The sequence below is a fragment of the Zootoca vivipara genome, chromosome 9 (genome assembly GCF_965207765.1).
Source record: "Zootoca vivipara chromosome 9, rZooViv2.hap1.1, whole genome shotgun sequence".
NCBI lineage: Eukaryota > Metazoa > Chordata > Lepidosauria > Squamata > Lacertidae > Zootoca > Zootoca vivipara.
The window spans coordinates 61,686,357-61,704,363 of record NC_142592.1 but is presented as its reverse complement, the minus strand read 5'-3'; the positions used below and the strand labels follow the sequence as shown (position 1 = coordinate 61,704,363).

The 18,007-nt window shown below is 42.0% G+C and overlaps 1 protein-coding gene across 7 annotated transcripts in view; it reads right to left on the bottom strand.

The window, feature by feature from the left end:
- Positions 1–18,007, bottom strand: part of USP6NL (USP6 N-terminal like) — a 145,224-nt gene that overhangs the window by 118,664 nt on the left and 8,553 nt on the right. For 6 of the 7 annotated variants that reach the window (XM_035128060.3, XM_035128063.3, XM_088652495.1 and 3 more), the window contains exon 2: positions 14,075–14,164. In XM_035128060.3, coding sequence (XP_034983951.1) covers positions 14,075–14,078 — 4 coding nt within the window. In that variant the 5' untranslated portion in view covers positions 14,079–14,164. Of the gene's footprint in view, positions 1–14,074; positions 14,165–17,457; positions 17,698–18,007 lie in introns of all 7 variants that reach the window. The other variant, XM_088652493.1, reaches the window with a different exon arrangement.

The following is an 18,007-nucleotide window of genomic DNA, read 5'->3' as shown; positions in this document are numbered from 1 at the left end:
TGGAAGCAGTGTTTTTTACCTTGTCCATAGCTGGCCTGGGATTGGGCTGAGTTGTGGGATATTCAAGTTTGCTGATGACACCAGGGTGATAAGAACAAAAAAGAATTGAGAGGATCTTGGGGGGAATGGGAATTAAAATGACACATGATATTCAATTAAACTAAGTGTAAAGAATTATTCAATGGGGGGGGGATCCTGATTTCACATATACAGTAGTACCTCGGTTTATGAACTTAATCTGTTCCAGAGGTCCGTTCTTACACCAAAGCGTTCATAAACCGAGGCGCGCACTTTCCCTAATGAGGCCTCCCACTGCCAATGTTCAGCTTCCGTTCAGCTTCCGGGGCAAAGTTCACTAACCGGATCACCTACTTCCGGTTTTGCGGAGTTCGTTGTCTGAAGCGTTCGTTAACAGGACTGTTCGCAGACTGAGGTGCCACTGTACGTCAATGGGCTACTGGGGACTGATCCGGAACAAGACATTGGGGCCTTAGCTGATAGCTAGATGAAAATACTAAGCCAGCTGTGAAAATAATGAATTTCAAGGAACTATGGAAATTCACTAGCACAAGTCCAGTACTGACATTGGGGGGAACACAAGTTGGGGAAGTGCTGCTTGCAGGCTTTCCACAGGCAATGGGTTAGCCACTGTGAAAAAGCATGAAGGACTAGATGGGTCCTTCGTCTGATGCTTCTCTTCTTATTTTATGCTCTGTACACAGGTATGTATGCAGATTTTTAATTCTGCACAAGACAACCATTTCTCTTGATGGCAACATTCATGCTGGTCACATAATTCTTATGCCAGGTTCACACCAGTTTAGATCAGTTAGATGGCAATAAACATATTTCTTAAACCTAAATAAAAGTGGAAAAATCCTGAGATTAACAGCAAATTAAAATAACTGTCTGAAAAGACACGGGATGCCAAAAAGCTACCAGCATAGCTTACAATTTTAAGCGCTCCTATGTTTGAAGCATATCCTGAAGCATATGAAAAGGTGACCTCAGTTCTGATTACTCAGCTGTCACCAAGATCAAAAATGTCTCTATTAACGTAATTAGAATTAGCTGTTCTTTGAAAAACAGCTTTTGTGGACTTTTGCCAGAAGGCAACACATTTACAGCACAAAGGACAGCCAAAAATCTGTTAGTCAAACCCACCACTCAATGTTTATTTCAAATGCTTATAAGCAAGGGTTGCCAGCTCCAGAGGGTTGGGGGACCCTTTGAGCAAATCTACGGGGACAAAGAAAAGGGAAGGGCAATGGCATTTCATCATGCAACACTGAACTTCACCACCTGTTTTCAATTTGGGATAAAGCCAGCTTAAATGAGAATAGGCCAAACATCCCATCTCTAGCAAAACGTGTGCAATATATTAAGGCAGAAGCCAACCTTCTAGTTCACACTAAGAAAGGTATTCAGTTCATTAAATTGTCTCTTTACACAACTGTTTTCCTTCACAGGTATCACTTTGCATATAGGAAATTATACAAAGACACATGATGTACTATCACTAGACTCCTATAATGAAATTGAGCACATAAGAAGCCCCAACAATGATAACTGGTTAAACATCATGAGCAAGAAAAACATTGCTTATAGGTTATCTGCTTGAGAGGTGTAAGAATCTTGCTTTCAATTTAACAGTAGACCTGTCATTAGCTACCATTTAGAGTAAACTGATGGGTAAGTACTACTACAGCATCAAGTCATGAAAGTATCAAAAAAAAATCTCCAAACAGCAGCTGCCTTTACTCCACAGTGAAAGATGATACTATTCCACTAAACTCCAAAAACCTCTTGTGACTTAAGGCCAATTCACACAACCAAATGGGTGCACAGGGAATAAGGGTGAAAGATTATCTGCACAGGCTCTAGAGCAAGAAAGGATATCAGAAATAGGTTTAGGTGTGCAAACTTACACACACACACACACACACACACACACACACACCATGCTATGTATTTTAATTTATTAGTATTGCAAATGCCACGAGCAAACAGACGGATATTGGCCTCAGTTTAAAGTTTAGATATTTACAAGTTAGAAATAGTATAGTTGGAAAAGATAAAAATGTATTGCTCTCATTCTGTTCAAAACCACATGGGAGAATGCTACTGGGAAGCAGGAAGTTAGATGCTGAACCATCTGTTGCCTTCATCACTGATTCTACTACATACTTACATCAATACAGATTGTGATTCTTCCGATATTACACAGCTATATTTGGTAAGTTAGTCTCTCTTCCCCTGCTAGGATCCAAAGTAGTTATCAGTGAACAGGCACTTGGCACTTTCTAAACATCAGACTCCCACACAGGAGCCTACAAATTCTCGCACTGCTCACCATGGCAAGCATCCTTTTCCTCTCTGGCAAGCGCCTCCAAAAGCTCACCGAGAGATGAATGAGCTGCTTCCTTCTCATGCCCTATTTCTAAACAGGGCAGCCATGACGGAGAGAACCACTCACCAATCTCCTCCTCCCACACTTGGAGCTCGACACTGACCTCACACTCGGCTTCAAAGGCGAGCCAAGTGCTCAACCAATTATGCAGAGAATAAATACTGGCATTTTCTGCTTTGCTGCCATGTTCAGCTGATATTCCTTTGCAGAGACTGTTAGTGGGATGGGAGGTTGCCTGCTGTTGATGGGGTTACACTCCCTCTGAAGGAGCAGGTATGCAGCTTGGGTGTGCGTCTGCATCCATGGCTGTCACTTGAGGGTCAGGTGGCCTCAGTGGTGTGGAGTGTCTTCCAACAGCTTTGGCTGATGGCCCAGCTGAGCCCCTATCTGGACAAAATAACAACAGCAGCAGCAGCAGCAGCAGCAGCAACAACAACAACAACAACAACAACAACAACTGCCAGAAAAACCACTCAAGGGATTATCCAGAAAGATGCAATCCGTAGGAGTTCCTCAGGTGAAAATCATAGAAACAGCAGTCACTCTCTCAAGGTATGCCACAACAACTGCTTCTTGGACAAGTACTGGCCAAGCTAAACTCCTCTTGACAACATGACAGCTCTTGCAAATCTATGAATGGATTGCTTTCAGAAAAAGATTATGTATGGTCAAATTTAATGATATTTGGAACGTATTTATTGAAACCATAGTGACATGAACTGCCATTTACATGACAGAAATAGTAAGTTTACCTACTTACATATATACTTATGTAACTGAAATATACTCGGAGTCGAGAGTGAATTTCATGCTCTTTATTCAGCTCATAGTCATCAAGGAGAAGAGGAGAAGAAGAATGGCTCTTTTCCCAAAACCATCTGCTTATATACATTATTTACACAATGGGCCTTGTGTGATTGGCTACTTCAGGGCTACACCTGTGGGCCAATTATATTGTGGATTGACTTCTGCCTGCAGCCTGATTGGCTGTTCCTACAGGCCAATCAGGTAGCAGATTCACTTCTGCCAGCCGCCTGATTGGCTGCTCCAGCAGGCCAATCAGGTTGTGGATTCACTTCCACCTGGAGTTGGATTGGGTAGCTCCCGCTGATTCTGAATCCTATTGTTCTAGGATTCAGCTCAGTACATAACAGTAACCTTACCTACTTACATATATGCTTATGTAACCCTAATTACATTTTATTGTTACCTCATTATTGTCATTTTCCTTTGCTTTGTTTTTATGTATTTTTTTTCTTATTTACTTTAATTCACTGTAAAATGTTCAATAAAATGTTCTTGAAAGAAAGAAGAAACTACTGCCCCAAGCTAGGGTTTATCAGAGATGGGTCTCTTCATGAGAGAAGAGAGGGTTGCAGCTGGAAGTGCTCAATTTTCATTCATAAAAAGCAAAACACAAAAGGAACAGAATATTTTTGTGGCTCTGCTATGTCAAGAACTAATGTTCAAGAACTAATGCCAAAAGACAGAGTGATAAGTCAGGAAATTCCCAGTTTGAAACTCACGTCTTTCATTAACTCATTAAGCAGCCTTAGCTAAGCCACTCAGTCTCAGGAGTTCACCTGTAATGTATGGAATACAAAATTGTGGCCTACCTAAAAAATGTTATATACGTTACAAAATATTTGGGCAACTCTGTGTTGATATTCCTGCATTGCAGGGGGTGGACTAGATGACTATTGGTGTCTGTTCCAACTCTACAATTCTATTATTCTACTAGCTGACCCGGCCACGCGTTGCTGTGATTCTTTCCTGTGATCCCCACCCCACCCTGTCCCGATCCATGACGTATCCTGCCCCTCCTCCCTCCACCCCAGCTCATCCCTGTGTTTCGGTAGGACACCCTTCCCTCTGTTGTCCCTGGGGGGTGTTGGCCCCACCCCCATGTATCTACATACATTGGCCCCCACCCTTGGAGAAGGAACTGTTAGGTTCTGGGTTCTATTTCCCAGTATGCACTTTTGTCTGAGCCTTCTGTTGTCCCTGGGGAGTGTTGGCCCCTCCCCCATATATATATACCTTGGCCCCTCCCCCATATATATATACCTTGGCCCCCACCCTTGGAGAAGGAACTGTTAGGCTCTGGGTTCTATTTCCCAGTATGCACTTTTGTCTGAGCCCTCTGTTGTCCCTGGGGAGTGTTGGCCCCTACCCCTATCTTCCTACATTGGCCCCCACCCTTGGAGAAGGAGCTGTCAGTTTCTGGGTTACATTTCCCAGTATTGACTTTTGTCTGAGCCCTCTGTTGTCCCCTCCCCCCTGTATCTCCATACATTTCTATATATTTAGATTAAGGATCGGGGGTGATGATGTGCCCTGGGACCCAGAGAACTACTAAAAGAGAACTACTATTCAAAGTGTTGGTGCTGACCTTTAAAGCCCTAAATGGCCTCGGTATACCAGTATACCTGAAGGAGCGTCTCCTCCCCCATCGTTCTGCCCGGACACTGAGGTCCAGTGCCAAGGGCCTTCTGGCGGTTCCCTCGCTACGAGAAGCTAAGTTACAGGGAAACAGGCAGAGTGCCTTCTCGGTAGTGGCACCCACCCTGTGGAATGCCCTCCCACCAGAGGTCAAAGAGAACAACAATTACCAGACCTTTAGAAGGCATCTCAAGGCAGCCCTGTTTAGGGAAGCTTTTAATGTTTGATGGATTTCTGTATTTTAATGTTTTGTTGGAAGCCGCCCAGAGTGGCTGGGGGAACCCGGCCAGATGGGCGGGGTATAAATAAATTATTATTATTATTATTATTATTATTATTATTATTATTATTATTATTAAAGAATCCCGACCGGGGGGGTCAAATAGTGAAGCCCCACAGCCCCGTAGCAACAGATATTCTATGATAACTGAGGGTCTGGGGTTGGAGAGCGGGGAGAAATCAGGGCTGGTCATATTCAGAGCCTGCCCAGGGAATTAATAGACATTAGAGTCCCTTAATTTCAGTGGGTATATATCAGGGAGAACTTAGCTGAATAAAACCCTGAGTTTTGTTTACATGCTAACTCACACCTTCTGAAACAATGCAGAAATCAAATTGCAGCTATCCTTCAAAGTGAGCACTTCTCTGAATTTTGTAATGCAACTAAAAAATTGAGCATAGGTTAAAATGTAAATAAAAATGCATATATTAGTCAAATAATTTAAACTGCTCTGAGGGAATTGCTTGGGGGGGGAAATGTATATATTAGAAGAAAGGCATGCTAAAATACAGGCAAATTTTCATTTTTTTAAAAAAATCAGAACTGATGTGAAAATGTGATAAATTGAACTTAAAATTGGGGAAATGTGAAACTGAGAGAAACCAAAATTAACTGAATTTTACTATCCTGAGCGAAAACTAGAAAAATAAAACAAATTAAGGGACTTATATACTGCCTTTCATACTATTCCAGAGCAGTTTACAATGTGAATAATTCAATTCAAGTGCTCTGAACACCCAGAAGTTCTATATAAAAGCTAAGCCTTATTATTAAGCAGTACAACTTACTTGTGAACAAACATGCTTTGGAATGAACAGTATATATAGTAACAAAATGGACTACAGATGGGGGGAAACCCTCTAAATTCTGTCAACACAGTAATTTCAAGGACAGCAACCAATATTAACCTCCACATGCTGACACTGAAAAGCAAAGTAGTTCTGTCAGAAGTAAATGAATCAGTGAAAATTTTGGATTCCCTCCACCTCAATCCAATTCAAAGAGACAGCAAAGAAAGCTGGTTTGCTGCTGCCTTTATACATCAAGGTTCTTCAATTTTCTCCTGAAAAACGGCATGAATGGGACACAATTACCCATTTTCACATCACCCAGAAACATGAAGGTAACCACACAATTCCATCTGCCACAGTTTGTTAACAAGATCAAATACTTCACTGGACGGAAATGTCTGCGGTGATATTTAATCCAAGACATAATGGGACGCAGCCACTACAAGGGCATCAGCCCTTATTTAACCACTGGAAGAAACAGATGATTCATTAGGAGCACAGAGCAAACAGACAGCAGTAATAAATTCTGCCTGCTAAAGTGTGCATTTTACTTTACCCAATAAAACGCTGTTCTGTCATGAGACATATTGTCAAAGGCCTTTAAATACATTTTATACTAAGCTCTTAGTAGACAATGGAAGTTTCTCTTTCAACAGTAACTCAAATAAAACCATCAACTCTGCAGGCTATAATAAAAGTAAGGAGATTCAGGGTTGGTGGAGGGGACAGTGAAGAGTTACGTTTTCATCTAACCTGAAGAGAACAGAAAAGACCATTGCCCCAGTGCGAGGTCAGCAGAACACACACACCCTTAGCATCTGATCAATAATTTGGAGAGGGGATCTCTGGAAGGACCAAGTAAGAGAAGAGTATACATATAGGGATATATCTACTTGGATATAGTATCTATATTCTGTGAATACTATGGCTATTGTTGTTAAAGCCTGTTTAATTGCTATTATTCATTAATCTTCTGTATCATTGAATGCAAACCACTTACAGAGCGGTGGTTTATATTGGATTGTTAAATTGGAAAACCTAATAAATATTTTTTGTGAGAAGAAGAAAAAATAGAACACATTACTACTATTCAGGTGTGCCCACCGCTTAGCTTACAAGCTATTATCGTTTTGCATCTGCTATATGCCTTTCTGGTAGTACAGTATTTATTACTGCTGCTACATTGTTAGCTCAACCTTTTCCCACAGAGCTAATAGCACCACTAATGGGCATCTGTAGTTCAGCAACATCTGAAGGCCCGCAGATTCCTCATCCTTGTATTATAGTTTTTTAAAAGGCCTTCCAACAGGATTGCCAATAATATAGCTGGTACATGAAACTAGAATCCCAAACCACTGCACATTGATACATAATACAGAAGCCAGTGATGTGGTTTTCCCAGAAAACTGGTAGTTTGTGCAGAGTAATTTGCATGGGAAAATGTTCTGATGCTCTAGAGAGTGATCTAATTTAGCATGTTTGCTTTACTTGCATTTGGTAAACAAAGCTGAACGCCAAGCTTGCCTAATATCATTATTTGCAGTTGGCATTGATTCATTGTCACCAATGACTTTTTTGCAACAAACCTCTTTGCAGAAAAATCAAGTGCTGCACTGGAAAATTTTCTAGAAGATTTTCTGCCCCATGTCGCTGATTTAAACATTTGCAAATGATAATTTTATAACTCTGGTCAAAACAAACTATGCACAGGCTCGATTGTTTAATTTTTTTTTATCTTTTCTCAGAGACTGTCCACAGCCAGTACCTGAATCCTTTTGAAATTGCTTGAAACATGGTAGCAATTCCCCCCAGAACTTTCACCTGCTCTTCTAATCAATGTTGTTTTCCCCAATCAGAAAGGACATAAACACAGAAAAGTCACAGAAAAGGTTCATCTAAAAATCAATTACCAGAGCTAAAAATAGCTAAAAGACATTTCACACAGTGTTCTAATACAAGAACCAAGAGATAAGCATTGGAAATTTGAAGATAACTGTGGGTCCATTAATTATTCATCTCAGGAGGAGGACATGTTCGGCCTGTTCTGCACAACTCATGTATTTACACACACAACGTGGCTATTCATTCCCCGGCTGCTGTTGTTATTATTTTTAAAATTAAATTTATACACTGCCCTTAATGCAAATATCACAATGCGAGTGACAGTATCAAAACACAAAATGCACAACATAGTAACGAAAACAACACAACACAGACTTCATCAGGACCATCACACTGGAAATCTCTGCATCATCGTGACAACTTCTGGGGATCATAGCAGAGGTATGGTAACTCAGAATCTCATGGGCCCAATCTATGTAGCAAGTGCTCACTAAACATTATGGAGTAGGAATACCCCAGATCAGACTACTTGTTCATCCAGCCCACTACTGTCTAGTCTATGCTGACTGGTAGTGATTTTCCAGGACTTAAAGCAAAGATCTTTCACACCACCAGCTACCCAGTCCTTGGAACGTATCTAATGAGCTGCATGAGGAGCCTGCTGTCTACTACTGAGCATCCCTAGGGATGCCATTGTTGAGCTACACATTTATAGCCATCATTATCAACTTTCATATTCTTGTCCTGATCACCAGAACATACATTCTAATTTCGCCTTGCAAAGACCCATCCCGCCCTGCATTCTTTAACAGAAGGGGACTAAATAAATGTTTTAAAAGTCCTAACAGCAGCAGTAACTGCTTTTCTTATGTAGTTATACAGATAGCATTAAAAGATGAAAAAGTGTTTTCCTTTTCTCTGAGATGGGATTTTCTAAGTAGATGTATGAAGGAATTGGGGGGGGGGGGTGATTGAGGGAAATGAAGGAGCAGGTGTCCCCTCCAGCCCCACCAAATCTTCGTTTCCATCTTTTTCAGAAACAAAGGGGGGGGATGGCGGGACTGAATCCCCCCCCCCAGTTTTTCCCATTTCTTTCCTTCAGGTATTCACATCTCTAATTTTTTATTTGAACGATTTGCCTATCAGCATCCTTATCACTTGGCTTCAAATGTCCTTTAATACTGAATGACCCCACCCCATGCATTTAAAGACATCAAAGGACTCACAGGAAGTGCCCATAAGGCATTAGTTTTTGATCCATCTTTATTATCTACAGTTTTATTTGTACACCACTTGGAGAGGTCTTTGATCAAGCAGTTAATAAATCTTTTAAATAAAATACATTATAATGCCAGGGGGTTCAAACTATGGTCTCCCAGAGCTCCTTGGTGGGAAAACTAATAATGGAAGACTGCTTCTTTAAAAAAAACAGCTTGCCTGTCGCTATCAGCTTTCTCATGTGATGGGCATTCCAGGGCCTATTCTCTGTTCATGTGGTACAATGGCAAGACCTAACAGGTTTGATCGGTGCCACGTGTGAAACAAATGTACACCCTAGATTACACTAACATCCTGCCTTTCTTCTGTAGCGCTCAAGGTGACATACATAAGTTTCCCAGGTGGTCTCCCATCCAGAGTCAACTTGTTCAGTTTTACGAAGGTGGCTGCAACAAGTATCTTATCCGTGGACCCCAGAATCCTCAGCAACAAGCTGGGTTTTTAAGGCAGACACGTCAAATTAGATAGCATTCCTTGGAAGCAGCAGGTCAGAAAATCACTACTACCAAGAAACCAATTCTGGTGTTATTAATACAATTATTTGCTACAATAGGTGTAATTATAGTGAGTTTCACTTAACCAGCAACATGGCATAAAAGGGGGGAAATTACTGTTATATAATTCAGATCCAAACCCCACAGTAGAGTAATACCTCTAACTAAAATCTCATAAGGTAATGAGCTCAATACTTTGTGACATTTTAGTTGGTCCTAATAAAGGCATTACCCTACTGAGACTATTGAATTTTATAATAAACCAATATAGCTACCTATGATTTTTTTGTTAATTTAATTCAATTTTCTTCTTATTTCTGCCCATAGGAAACACTTCCTATATTTACTAGGTCAAGCAATTGTTTTCTCTGCTATATAGCATATAGACAGCAATGAGCTTGAGGCTGCCCCATGGACTAAGTGTACCTAAGTCAGAACTTTTCAGTTATAGACTTTTTTGTTTTTTGTTTTTTAGAGGCAGTACAAATATCCTGACTGAACTGTAATTAGGAGGCTTGACATTTGGGGAGTACAGAGCTTCAAAGGCACCATTATTGCTATGCTTGTATAGGCTCCAATTTTTTAAGACCAGTTCCCACGTTCTTGCACATCAGCTTTTGGTACTTTTTCTTTACAAAAATATTTAGGGAGGAAAAACCCTATACATCACCATTCTGCAGACTAACACTCAAGGCAGCTTAATAATAAATCACAGAATACAAAGCAGCAACAGAATACTCATCAGTAATAGGACTTCTGAAAAGCCAGCTCCACAGCCCAAACCAAAGAGCACAATACCAAACCATAAATAAACTAACCTACAAAAACCTAGGGACAGAGGAATCTTAGCAATAGAGGTGGTGACAGATAGATCTCCCTCTGGAGGAATTTTCAGAGTTAGAGATTGAGCCTCAGAATAGGCCACCCAGAGAAGAACTTCCTTGGGAACCGGCAGACTTTCAGGCACGTGACTCCCTAGGCGCTTAAGGGTTTTGAAAATTAATGCAGGAACCAAACAGGGACAGATTAGTTTTCTAGGAGGGGCTGGAGGAAAAGTAAGTTTTGGAAGCATAAAGAGATGTTAGTAAGTAGCAACTACATTATGTAGTAGTGCTGAACCTGATACTTGTCTGTTGTGTCAAGGCTTTGTGAAGCTTGACTGAACCACTCATACGACAGCAGAAGGTAAAAAATCAGGCTATACCACAGAGGCCTCAGCCCCAATAAGACTTGAGTCTTGATATACAGAAATGTAGATAGGTCTTCCTATAAGCAGTATCATCCATCATTCAGAACTATGGGGAGAGTCAGGTTTACACCACCAGTAGGGGCTGCCAGCAGCCAGCAGCCAAGATGACAGGTAAAGGTAGAGAATGTAGCCCAGAGCGAAAGCCAAAGAACAAAATGATCCTACCTATGGCTGAATAGCATAGCAGGATGCAGTGAGGGGAGCCAGGCAAGGCAACAGCTATAGCTTCACTCAGCAAACCAGTTGCCTAGGCTTCCACAGCCAGAGAGCTACACAGCAAATGAGCAGCAGCACATGTAGGAGCACCAATATTTTCCATCCACTGAGGAAGGAGACTTAGTTGTCTGTCCCCAAAACATTACCAAGCACAGATATGTAGTCATCTCTGTTGATATCATCACAGCTACTGACTGTATAAATTCACCATTAGGCCCACATTCATATCAAGCCACAGCTATTCTACAAGATAGGCAGTGTTGGAAGACCAACAGGATGAAATAACATGGTAGAATCTCTGCTGCCTCCCCTACCTCAATCACCAAATGCCGCAGTAAAAACATTGCGGTAATCATCCTTAATTATGGTTAAGAGAGACATTTAACTACCTAAACTATAGTTAAGAATTTGCTGCAGATTATTTTGCAGTTAAGAATTTTCTGCAAATTTGGGATGTGAAACAATGGTTTGAAATGAGTTTGCAAGCCATGGCTTTCATTGACTGTGGCTAGTTGTCCCACCTCTACCAAGCAAGCCACAGTCAGGCCAACTTCAGCAACTCTCCAACCTCCCTGCTTGCAAGGCAAAATAGCAGGTCTCACTGGTATCTCTAAATACATGTCCTCCAAAGGCAGGGATTAGCTTAGTCATAGATTCAAGGTATGCTGGATCCAGAGGTGGCTGGTATCCACTGAAACTGGTGGGTGAAGGCAAAGCCAGCAACAAGCAGAGGCAAATGATTCTATTTTTGTCCCTATCTTCCTCCCTGCTGCTTTCCCCAAGGGCAACACTAAGACTAAAAAGAAGAAGAGGAAGCTGAAAGACAGAATCACTCCTAGACCGGTTGTAAGTAGGAACGCAGACAGGTAGGGGCTGGCTGAGAGTAGACTGGGGTTGGCGTAGCAATAGCCTATTAACACTAATGGACCAGCCTCTACTGGTTGGAACTAGCAAAAAAAAAAAAAATCATGGCTAGTGTTAAGCACGGTTTAGCATTATGTCTGTATGATCAACACAACTAGGAGCTGCAATGTCCAAACAAGGCCTAAGCAGTGTGGTAGAGTATTCTACATTCAAGCTCTCAGTGCTGGAAGGTGATAGATAGCAATACAAAAATAGGGGAGATAAATGTTGCAAGAACTAGCGCTATCTTAGAAAAGACATTCATGAACAATGTCACGGCCAGCATTGGAAACAATTTTGCTGCTGCATTATTCATCTTCTGTCTAACAGTTTGCTGTTAACACTTTCATTTACAGTCCAAAAAGTTATTAAAATTTCCAAGTGCTATATAATTAGTCCACAAAGCAGACTGTCAGACAATTTGTTGCAGGCTGTGTGTCTGTGTCTGCAAAAACAGTGATAACAATGTATTAGTGGTTGACCTTTCCATGAAGGAGCTATGCCTACAAAGTCCCTACGCAATCTTAAGAGTATTGTTTTAAACAAAAAGGTCACAGAGCACTTTGGGTTGATGAGGGCGAAATTCTATTCTTCAATGGAAAGTGAACTAGGTTTGGGGTATTTTTGCTTTCGATCCCCAAGATTAACAGTGCCTCCTATTCCCTGTTTTCCTTCGAGTTATTTCTGTGGTTTGTACCAAAGACAGTCTTTAGCCACTATTTGTTTTACTGTTACAAGCACCAAATAAGCCATGATTGTCATAATTTCATTTGCATGTTGGATATTATTTTCCTTTCCACAGGACAGCCATGCTTCAGACTCAAACAGCAAGCTAGATAGAGGCTCCCTTCCAACATCTACCAACCCAGGCTGGACACAGAAGTAACCTGCTTCTTCTCAACTGAAAATCATCCATCCTCCAAAAACTTAATTCACAACAAGGTGGAATGCAGTTCTTCTGTACTGATATGCCAGTTAGAGAACATTTGCACTACCCCTGCAGACTCCAAGCAGCCTTCACTTGCAGGCTACTACATCCTGGACAACAATACATGGTGTATGGCTACCAGCTAGAACAGAAGACCAGATGGAAAGAAAAACCTACCTAGAAATAGACTGCTTATTCAGTCTGTTTCTTGTTAAGCAGATGTCATATCAATGCACCAGGAACAGTAAGGTTTTTTTCTGATATTCCTTTCAGCAGCTTGGAAGCCTCTATGGCATGGGTGAGGAACCTGCAGCCATCCAGATATTGCTGCATTATAACTTCCAGCATCCTTGATCACTGTTCATGCTACTGGGATTGATGGGATTTGAAGTTCAGGAACACCTGGATGGCCAGATGCTCACACATACAAATATACATACTACACACACAGTACAGCATGTTCCCTTCTTGTGGTACTTGTTAGGTCATGTTAGATGACTTCACACAGCAGCTCATTCCCATGAACCATCATCCCTACCAAGAACTTTCTGGTGAAGGAAGAAGTTACAGCACAGACTCCTCTCACTTGACTGCAGATTTCTGATTATTAACAAACTTCAAGAAAAGCAGCCACGCTACAGCAACTCCTATGGCATTAGATACACATTACACGTGTTGGAAAAGTCCCTATGACTAGGAAGATTTGCAAAACCATAGTAATTGACTCAGTTAATTGACCCAGTTGATTGACCATTAATGTGTATGTTTGAGATACTTACAACAGTGAAGTGAAATGACTCGTGAAACACACAACCTAACAATACCCTTATCACATAGTATAAATTACTCCGGCCTACCAAAACATTTCTTAACTTTCATGAGACAATTTCAAACATCGCTCCAAAAGAAAGCAACATTTATTTTCAAAATTGGAAAAGTGTATCAGCCCACATGCAGGCAACATACTCAGTACTCAACGATGCACTGAAAATTTTTGCCATCCCATACAGCTCAGCTGACATTAATCCCAATGGGGCTTGGGGCACAACCCACCCAGAGAGTCTTCTGCACAATTCAAACAACCAAAAACAGGGGGTAATCAAAAACAGCCAAGCTTCACTTACTGATTGCTGTGACAGAGACACTTACATTCACTATAGTAGAGGCAGAAGTTTGCTCTTAAAAGCTAAAGACTTAAAAAAGCTGTTTGAAATCCTGGGCTCTGGAGAACATTTACTTACTCATGACTGGTAGCCTCTTTTCATATGGTCCCAAACAGGTCTTAAACTAAGGTATCTTGTCCAAGAAGATCTCTCAGAGGTATACATGTCCTAGCCAAAGGGAGGGAAAACAAGAAATGTATTATTAGTCACAGAATATATTCATGCTATTACATTTACTACTTTTATCAGCAAATCTAACTCTTGCAGCAGACTCTCAAGACCTATGTGGGCAGGAAGGAGCTAGTTCTCAAGTTATTATCGCTCCCATAGGAATGAAATATATTCATCCATCTTTATACTCAACCTATTTTTAGAACTGCTTTATTGACAGGGAGTAAAAACATACTAACAGTAAGTCTAAGCACAATAATCTTAGCAAATAAATCTTTAGCATTCCCACACCCACTCCCTGACCATATCACCAGAGGTCTGGCCTTCCCCTTACCCGGGATATTTTGGACCCTTCCCTAGTTTTCACTTTAATTTACATTGTTATACTAAAGAGACAATGCAATATTCTATTCCAAACACTCAACAAGAAGCAAATGAAGAGAAGTTAACCTCAAGCTAGGAACGACATAACTTTATTCGTAAGATGTACATGCACAAGATGAAACAGGAGGTGACAATTATTAAATAGAATGGCCACCAGGAAAACCTAACAGCAGAAGCAAAAATACCACGGCTGGGCTGAGGACTGTTAACATCTCATTTCCCAACACTACCCCTAAAACCCACTGAGGATAAGAAGAGAGCTGGGAGGGTGAGACTTTCTGTAATCCAACAGAGAAGCCCTCTCTGCTGTAGCTGCCACCGGGTACCAGGTTTTCCTAGCTGCTCATTCAGGGAGAGAAGATGGAACAAGATACAAAATATAGCCATCTCTAAAAGAGCCTTCAGAGAGAGGGTAGGATAATAATAATTTACTGATGCTTTGTGTAAATCGTATTATGGTGTGGTCACCTTAAAAATGGTACAAAAGTGTCCAAAATAAAGACACAAACCATTTATTTACAGGAGCATACATTATGCCGTCCTGTGGCTACTAGCTCACAATCCTTTTCTCACAGGATTAGTCCCTCCTTGAAGTAAGCTTCAGATCTCTCTTGTCAGATGTCACATCCTCTTTTGTGCTTCAGGAGGAAGAAAACCAGCTCTTACTCCATATTCTAACCAATAAGTGCAAAGAATGATTGACAATGACAAGAACTTCTTATAAGTTTTGTTTTATTAAAATTAGTTACGGGGTGTCTATCTGTTCTGAGGCTGTTGCTGTATTGTAAAGGTAAAGGGTAAAGGGACCCCTGACCATTGGGTCCAGTCATGACTGACTCTGGGGTTGCAGCGCTCATCTCGCATTATTGGCCGAGGAAGCTGGTGTACAGCTTCCAGGTCATGTGGCCAGCATGACAAAGCCGCTTCTGGCGAACCAGAGCAGCACACGGAAACGCCGTTTACCTTCACGCCGGAGCAGTCCCTATTTATCTACTTGCACTTTGATGTGCTTTGGAACTGCTAGGTTGGCAGGAGCTGGGACCGAGCAACGGGAGCTCACCCTGTCGCAGGGATTCGAACCGCCGACCTTCTGATCACTAAGCCCTAGGCTCTGTGGTTTAACCCACAGCGCCACCTGCGTCCTGCACCACTTGCTGTATTGTACTGACGTGCAATTCCCCTTTGCCATTTGCCCTCCCCCACAAACAAGATTTCCGGCTACAGGACTGCATCCACATTCATCCAAAGCAGGTCAGCCTATTAATTTCTCTCTCTCTCTTTTTGACAAACTCCAAGTAAATGTTTATGTGGCACAACCATCAAAAGCAATATGCAGAGCTTCATAAGACTTTAACAGCTAAGTAAGGCATGCTCATTCTCCAGTCATCTGTTAATAATCCAATCTTTGTTAATAATCCATAGACGGACACCTGCCTTCATGTTCACCAATTAAACCCCCGAAGAGTTCCCAGCTGTATTTGTCTCTCTCAGTCAGAGAGATCGTTAGTTCACTGACTACAGTGTTTACTTCCGGGATAGGCAGTGTGCCTTGTGCTTATGACTTGACATGAGAAAGATCAAGGCAAAGCTTAAATGAGGAACATGATTACCATTGATTAAAAAAATAATGCCTATACTAGACCCAAGTCAGATTTTTCTCCTTACATCCTTCCTCATTTTTTATCACAGCTACACTAGGCATGGGGCTTTGTGGAGGATGTAAGACGATGGTCAAGTTGAAAAGCACTGTTGCTGCTGATGTCACTTGCTAAAGAAGAGAGGGGAGTTGCGCTACTGCAGTGCTAATGGCAAGTCCTGAAAAATCATTGACAAACTCCTCCTGCAATGGAGAAATGAACCGAAATGGTTCTCTCCGTGCCCTCCCCACATTTTCTGACAAGTATGTCCTATACCAGGGGACGGCAAACTACGGCCCGGGGGCCAGATGCGGACCATCGGGCTCATAAATCCGGCCCGCGGACCCTGCCACCCGCTCGGTCAGTCCCTGCGGTAAATAGGTGCAGCGCGGAGGAAAATGTGCAGCATGGAAAATGACTTACTTCCACGGTGCTGGCATGGCTTCGGATTGGCGGCAGGAAGCTCCTGCAGTCAACCCAAAGCTGTGGAGGCCTCTGGGTGGGTGGCAACACTAGTGCGGCTTCGGATTGGCTGCACTCTGGGCGGCCGCATATGGCCAAGAGCCGAGTGGGAGGAAGCAGCGGTGGCGGCGGGGGAGGGAGCCTGCTTCCACCGCCCAGGCTAGCAGCCTGGGCTCTGCGCCCCGCAGACCCCTGGCGAGGCAGAGGACGGCACTGCCGAAGAGGAGGCGACGTCAGCTTGAGTGGCAGCAGGGGGGAGGTCCTTTCAGGAGAGGGGAGGTCTGAGGGACAGTGGACCAGCCCCCTGCTGAAAACGTTTGCTGACCCCTGTCCTGTACACTATCCCACATTGTTCCAACACAGAGAAAGCAGAAGCTGCCAGCTCAGAATCAACTCATGCCCATTGCAGGGTGAGCAGCCCCAATTCACTTTACTCCCCACATGCATACACACATACTGTCACACATGCAAAAGAGAATAGCTCTTCTTTACTCATAGTATAAGTCCCATCTTAAATGGCAACTCACTATTACAGTAAGCCCACAACGTATGCACATTTAACTTGTGTGCATTCAGCTTTAAGTGCATGGCAAAAAAATAAAATACTAAGGGGGCGGGGTTCTGGGGAAAATGACTTTGGTTATCCCACCCGCCAGTGTTTTGCCTATATGCAATTTTGGCTTTAGGTGCTATTCCCAAATTGTAAACCCTGCATTAGTTGCAGGCTTATTGTATGTCCAGTACTCCCATTTTTGAATTGATGCTGTAAGAAATATTCAGTAACTTGGTATTTTTCTAAAAACTGACCACAATATCGCCATCTGTGCAAATCTAGTGAGCTAATTCCATGCAGTGCCTCTCTTCCCTGATTCCTTAAGGCTTAGGCAGGATAAGATGAGAGAAAGTAATTATCCAACTTCCTTAAAATGTGACTGAACATAACATTTACAGATCCAGTTGCAGATCCAGAGAAAATCCAAGAAAGAAAGCTGGAAAGCCTCCGGATTTTTGTACAAAGGCTGCTTGCTGGTTAATCAGTTGCAAAACCTATCAAAGGAAACCGAAACAAGGGAAGGCAGACAATGAATGCAAGAAAAGAAAGGAGAAAAGTGTTCTCAAAATGTCCCCCCCCCCAGGTCTGTACTTAAAAGCTCCCCCTCCCCTTCCCTTTTACCATATTTGCACTTTTTGTAAAAGGTTTATTTGTAACTCCCCATGTAAGTGGGCTCACAGTAAGACTTTGTCATAGTGATTAGTTTGATTTATACTAGTGACAACTTTCTGTTTTACAGATCTGAGTTTAAAGATAGAAAAGATAAAAAAGACAGGCTTAATTGATTGTTCTTCATTTGTTAAG